General features: G+C 41.4%; 1 protein-coding gene across 1 annotated transcript; it reads right to left on the reverse strand.

Moving 5' to 3' along the window:
* Positions 1-705: 705 nt before the first annotated feature.
* Positions 706-6,847, reverse strand: CUNH5orf15 (chromosome unknown C5orf15 homolog). Its single transcript, XM_066197255.1, has 3 exons — positions 6,722-6,847; positions 3,344-3,930; positions 706-2,284 (listed from the first exon to the last, which is right to left on the reverse strand). Exons 1-3 carry the CDS (start codon positions 6,822-6,824, stop codon positions 2,153-2,155), a joined length of 822 nt encoding a protein of 273 aa, XP_066053352.1. The 5' UTR covers positions 6,825-6,847; the 3' UTR covers positions 706-2,152.
* Positions 6,848-7,059: the final 212 nt, after the last annotated feature.

Below are 7,059 nucleotides of genomic sequence, written 5' to 3' on the forward strand. Positions count from 1 at the left end.
AATTTTCTGCATTTTTTAAACATATTGCAGCTATTATAGTGAGGGATGTGGCTGAAAATGTAACATGTCTGGATGGCCTAATTCACTGGGTGTGCTGAAGAGAAAATGAGACTTCTCACGTGGGTATCACTGCACTTCTGCACAGTCACGTTGTTCACCGTGGGTTCTGTGCAAGGCCTGTGGTACCAAGCTGGAAGGAACACAAGTTTCTGCCAAGGGAGAAAGTACTGTTTTCTACTGTCAAAATCACTACACCTCATAATCACTTTTTTTAAGGACAAAGCTACTGAACTTCTTGGGTGCAAAAACATTAGCCACCTCCTCGAACTCCAATATCTAAATATCCAAAAGGAGCTTTGAGAAGTAACCTTTCCCTTTAGATCTTGACTACAGCAGTGTTACACATCAAAGCAGGTATGTTCAGGTCAGAATTTCAAGTATCTTCCACAAGAATTACAGACTAAACAACTTAACCTAAACAAATCATGTTAAAGAATGTATTCATTCCCATAGCTTTAAATAGTGAATTTAAGCCTTGCTATCTACCCTACACACCATTTAACAACAGATATAACAAACCTTCATACACCCAGTATAGGCAACAGAGATGGTTTTTAAATGGTTTCCAATTCCAAGCATAAGTAAGTTCTTTATCATAAGTTACTATACAAAAGCAGTGAAATAGTTGAGATAAGAAACACAGGCTTATTATTGTCATTTATTTTAAAAACCTTATTCAAAATATTAAGTGATACAAGTCCAAATACAGTAAAAATTACTGCAAGAAAAGAGTTTTGGGGTATTTTGTTTGTGCTTTACTTCCTGTGGTTATGAAAAGAATGCATTTAACAGTAGGATACAGAACTTTAAGCATTTCATTCCTAAGACAGCATCATGCCTTCAGACTCCTCATGCCAACAGGCGTGAAGTTGATTCGTTTCCAAATGTTACATAACTACTTGAATACCAAGTCATTAATTATAGGGTTCTGATTCACCAGTATTTACAAATTATCAGTCTGAAAACTAAATCACAAACAGAATGTACAGAGAACTAATATTTTATATTTTACAACTCATGAAAACATAAATAATGGAAGTACAAAAGACAAATTAAAAAAAAGAAAAACAACCTACTGTAGCAGTAACTTGATTTACACTAATGAGTAAGTGTTTGTCAAAAATGAGAGTGCACTGTCCACAGACTGATGGTCCCCACACCCTTTACTTTCACCTGTCTGTTACCTGGATCAAAAAAATAACCAAATAAATTATTCTTACAGTTCCTCCCATTTATAATCTAACAAATCACATAGCCATTTCCCAACTGTCTTCAAATTCAACAGAAAGCTCTGATGTATTGAAAGCCTGTCAGCTATCTATATTTTATTAAGATTATTCAACAAGGCTTGTTTTCCACTCATTAATTACAAAGACAATGAAGTAGTCATAAATAGCATCAGAGGAAAAAAAAAGACAGTCAAGGAGCTGCACACCCTCACAAACACATTAAACATTTTAGGAAACATATGGTAAAAACTTCTGAAATAAAATGAGTTATACATAATTATTTTTAAATTATTTACGGCATGAACACATACAGAAATTAGTAAATTGCCATTCTAGCTGTTTTGCCAAAATAGGATCAAATTATGCAACAGGGAAACAGAATCAGAAAAAAAATGAGATGAAAGACTTGCAGCATCAGAATTTCAGCACAGAAAAAAGTAATTATATTTTAAGTTTGCAATACAGTGGAATTTATAAGCCATGTAAGTGATTACCAAAGAGATCATTAATTTGATTTAGTGATGCCCAAGTCCTTAATTTATTAGACCTAGAATATTTTATGCTTATTTTTTTGTAGTATGTCTATTAAGACTGCTCCAGACAGAAGGGAATGATGCTTAATGAATGGAAAGAGCAGTAATTTATTAAACTCGCTATCTTTACAGTTGATATAAAAACCCGACCAAAGTAGCAAACAGATGGATCATGCCCTTGATCTTCCATGAGATTTAATCTCCAAAACATCCAGGTCAAAGAGAGTACATCTCATTTCTGTACAAGCAGCTTATTTAGAGTACCTGAATATCATTACATGACTGGCAGGCAAAGAGTGCTGAGTTCAGCCAACTCAAATCATAGTGCTTTCAGAACACGTAGTCGTTGGTGATTTTCAGGGAAGGCATGGCCTCGTTCACATTCTGATCTAAGCGATGATACTCCACTGTCCTGGAGCACAGCCCGTCCCTCCACCTCCGGCTCTGCACCAGCAAGAAGATCTGAAAGAGAATGGGACAACTCAGAGATGCTGTGCAGAAACATTCTGGGTTTGATAGCTGCACAGTGGTACTGACATCATGGTTTGACTCCCCATGCTGGCAGGGGCATTACTGTGGCAAAGACAAGGCATTTTTTAATCACTAATTTGAATGGTTCTCAGATAAATTTTCAAATCACAACAGTCTTCAACATTTTCCCCTATAAAGAGTTGGCAATGCACATTACAAACGGGCCACTGCACAGTAAAGAAGGGTTGGGGTTTTTAGCTGCTTTCTCTTCAGAGTCCTGCAAATCCTCACCCAAATCATTATCTGACACCCCCTCAAAGAAAAACACTAAACTTTACTCATATCTAAAAAGTAATCTATGGTTTAATGCAAATTTGTGCATGCACCTCTACTGTATTTGGTTTGGCTGAAGTTAATTTTTAATGCTACCAATATATTTTGGAATAACACCAGCCAGGCTATTTTTGAGACACAGAGAATTAGTTTGTACTGAAGAAACATTTACCTGAAAACAGTAACTTAGTAGCTTCTCTATGCAAAACTGGAAGCAGCATTAAACATTTTCTAAAAGTTTGTACTTACACCCTCAGAATGTCTATGATATAAAAACCATATTAAAGTGACTGTTAGAAGGATTATCACAATGTTAACCAGAACATTCCCCCGCCATTTGGAATTAAACCTCCCTTACTTTGTTGTTTTCCTGTGCAGAAAAAAAATTAGCTAATCATTCACCCCAACCTGACTTGGCTCAGGTCTCCTTTACAGAACTCATGTATTGCACTGCCCGCGTCCATTACTGTACTGACTGATTGCTGAAGTTACCAATTCACTCATTTTCTTAATGTAAATGTTTGATTCAAGTTCATTTTCATTGTGCAGATAAAAATTACACTAATGATATGCATATTAGTATCACCACAAGACTACGTGGTCAAAGATTGCATTCTTCAAAAAGTTAAGTTCCCCTTCTTAAAAACATGTACAAGGGAAAGCAACTTTATTTTAAACACTACAGCTGTTTCTCTCAACCTTTCAGAGCACACCTACCTTCCTCTTATTGTGATAGGTGACATAAACAACAGCTACTAAGAAGGCAACTACAACCAGATGAAAAAAGAAATGGCTGTCTTCTTCTTCATCCAACCCTGAGACAGAAACAGCTTTTATCTTCTCATCAAGGGTCTTGATCTCCTCATTGTAATTACTGATGGTGTCAGAGTTGTCATCTTCTGACATCTCCAGAAGGTCTGGATTGTACCTGGAATTCGGTGTCATTTCGTAAGCATAGTCATCTCCATCTGACTCCATAGTTTCTTTTATGATGGCTGGGGAACTACTTAGTGTGTCTTTCAAATCTGTTAGAAGATCTTCTTCCTCAATTTTAGTATCCTCAGAAGCATCAACATCCACCTGTGACACCGGACTAGCAGGGACAAAAGGTGACAGAGAGTTACCGTCTGCTGTAGATGGCTTTCCTGCAGTCACAGAACTGATCTGGGCTGTTGCTGGGAATGACTCCTTTCCTGCTGAGGTTAAACTCTGCAAGCTGTCTGTCAAATTTTGGGATCTACTCAGTGTTTCATTCTCATTTGTAGAAGAAATATTTCTTGTAAGTATATCCACTTTCCCAGGACCTGAGAAAAGGATGAGAAACAATCAGCACAATGCACAAGGCACTGACTTCTCCTCTGACAGAAAACTATGGCCACGAATTTCCTTCACAGACAAGAAATCATATTAAGAACACAGCATATGCCACACTGCAAACCTTTCAGCATACATACTCCTGCACTTTGGCAACTTCCAAAACAAAGTCTTGAGTGGGACAGGAACTAAAGGTTGGAAGCACATGCCTTCTAGATTAGTGTGGCAAAGTGTCCCTGAAAAACTCTGCACGCCTGTTTTCCAGACATAAGAACTTCAAAGACATGTCATCCTCCCCTCTGTGGATTCATGATGTCTTGTAGAATCATACATGATTAGCATTTTCTCCATCATCAAATTCCTTCTCCCACAGGATGAGCTGAGGTTTACAAAGAGGGTGTTCTCAGGAAAGCTTTTCCTGAAGTCAACTTTTTCATCTTTCACCACTGCATGTTTTACCAACAAAAAATGGGAAGATACTGAGAAGTCCCCTTCAGTCAGGACACAAGGGCCCAGAACGCCTTCCCAGGCACTAATTTTTATTGAATTTGGAGACACTGAAACAGATTTCCAACCTTGTATTAACTCAAATGAAACTACTGAACCACGGGTTAAAAAGAAAGGCTGCCCATGCTCCCGGAGGAAAGCCTTTTGTTGGCAGCAGTTACTGTAATGAATTCAGTCAGAAAGAGCACTGTAACAATGCACCCACAGGCAAATGCAGCATCTCTCCAGTGCTGGGAGGGCTTTGCAGAACTACAAAAAAAATAAGGTGAGCACTGAATCCAGATGCAGAGCCTACTGTCCCTTTCCTCTATCCAAAGGACACTAAAAAAAAAAAATGCAGAGAGAGTTTACTAGCCAATTGTTTTTTAACCTAAAAATTAGCAAACTGTTCATGTTTGCAGCACATCATTACCAGATTCAAATCCAGAGGCACTTTGAAAATGTAGAACAAATTTCAGACTTTCAGCCTGCATTTTCATTTAAACTGGGAAACTATACTTGCCTTGTATTTTGGCATGCCAAACTAATCTTTCATGTTACTAAAGCAGCAATACTTTCATTAAACACTTTCACAGGAAAGTTACAGTCTCTAGAAATGAAGCATTCAACCAACTGCTTGTCTCAGGTTACTTGTAAGCAAAATATTGTAGAGGGGACAACACTGAATCACGTTATTCATGGAACCTGGATGTTTGCAGAGATTCAGTTACAACAGAGCCCTTGCTTACATGGCACACTTTTGCAGCATGAATTACTCTTTAACCAGCTGTAAAACACAGAAGACTCATCTCTCGTCATGCAGACACCATGGTGCCTCTCTGCTGAAGTCCAAATTCAACCATTACACACCTAACACGCTTCTTGTTGCTGAAAAAGCTACTTGTCTGAATTATTATATCAACATTAACTTGTTCAATTCTTACCCAGGACAAGTTTAGGGAATTCTGATCTCTCCTCAGGTTTAAGCCAGCTAATTGCATACGCAGAGAAAAATATGAGGAAAAGCAGTTGCAAGATAATTTCATATTTATAGCTAGCTGTCATACTGAGAGTGCTACCCTCCCCAAACAGAGAAAAACTATTAGAGAGTAAAGCTAAACTGCTTGAAATACAAACAAACATATTTCGCCCATAAAACTATATTGCATCTGGCCTCACACTTCAAATTATTCTTGAATTCATTATAACACGGAAGTTTTAGAAGGATGTAGGCTTAAATGCAAGGGACTCTCAGCAGCTACTTCTGCACCTTCAGACTGAGAAAGAGCAATTTCCTATCATTCCTAAAATATGCTTGAGGTTTTTTGTTTTTATAGCAGCTGTAAGTTTAGCAGCTCAACCACAACTGATTTATGACACTTACCCAAAACTATTTGGCATTATAAAAGGTGGCTGCATTGTTTACAAATACAGAACACTGTCAGATGATTTTAGACCTAGAGATGCCTCTGCTTCAGAGAGATACTAATGTTCAACCATGGTAACAGAATCAGCAACACAAATACCCCACATAAAAAACACGTCAAGGTTAAAACTCACTGCCAGGAAAGCTGCTTTTAGAAAGCAAGTTGTTTCATGACCCTTGATGTTAAGAACTCTTCGTTTCCTACAGGTTTGTCCCAAATGCTTACTGCCTACCCAACAGAGCAGGTGAAGGGCAACAAAAATAGAGCTGGTGTGGAGATACTGATTGACAAGCACAGAAGGGACTGATGGATCAAACAGTTCACCTTTTTTCCTTCGCTAATTGCGCTCTCTTCATTGCCCAGCCAGTACTCCACCCAAAACAAAGAGAAACTCACTGTCCCTGAAACACGCATTTCTTGTTAGAAAGGAAACACTTTCTTTAGAAAGAAAACACTTAACTAGGAGTCAACTTGCAAAATAACATAAACTTAATTTCTAGGGGAGGGGAGACTAAAACCAGGCACGCAGCCACAGTATTTAGAAAAATAGTCCCAAGTCTGCTGAATGAAGTAACCAGCTAAACTGCAGCTTCACAGCAACAAAAGCGGGGCACACCTGGCAGGCGGCCCCGCGCCCCCCGCCCGGGCGCTGCCCTTCCCCTGGCACAGCCCAGCGCCGGCTGACCCCAGCCCAGCCCCGAACACACGGGCGGCCGACGCCCGGCCCGGTCACCTCAAGGCACGACCCGAGGCCGCACAGCGCTCCAGGCCCCACCGAGGAGACCGGTGAGAGAGACCGGCGGGGCGGCCGCGCAGCACCCACAGCCCGCGGCCAGCCGCGCCCCCCGCTCGGCCCCGCGGCGCTCACCGGGGGAATCCTGCCCGCGGGCCGCCAGGGCCCAGCCGCAGAGCAGCAGCACGCACAGAGCGCGGCCCGCCGAGCGCCGCCGCCCGCCGCCGGCCGCCGCCATCTTGGCCCCCTCGCGGACGTGGCGGCGGCACCGCCCCGCGTGAGGCGGCGGCGCGCGCGCACGGGCGGGAAGGCGCGGGGCGCGCGCACGGCCGGAGGGAGCGGCGCGGTGTCGCAGGAGCGGGGAGCTGGGAATGATCGTCGTCGAGTCCTGCCATCACTGACTCGTAGAATCGTACAGTCATGCAGTCATCAGGTTGGGAGACCTTTTAGACCGTCCCGTCCAACCCTCCACC

Source organism: Chamaea fasciata, unplaced genomic scaffold, assembly GCF_029207755.1.
Source record: "Chamaea fasciata isolate MVZ Bird 193981 ecotype frontalis unplaced genomic scaffold, bChaFas1.0.hap1 SCAF_15, whole genome shotgun sequence".
Lineage (NCBI taxonomy): Eukaryota > Metazoa > Chordata > Aves > Passeriformes > Sylviidae > Chamaea > Chamaea fasciata.

Coding starts and splice junctions, on each gene's coding strand:
- CUNH5orf15 (XM_066197255.1), bottom strand. CDS start 6,824: ATGGCGGCGGCCGGCGGCGGGCGGCGGCGCTCGGCGGGCCGCGCTCTG. Junction 3,931..6,721: donor CCGCGGGCAGGATTCCCCCG/GTGAGCGCCGCG, acceptor TCCTTTTCTCAG/GTCCTGGGAAAGTGGATATA. Junction 2,285..3,343: donor CCTATCACAATAAGAGGAAG/GTAGGTGTGCTC, acceptor ATTCTCTTTCAG/ATCTTCTTGCTGGTGCAGAG.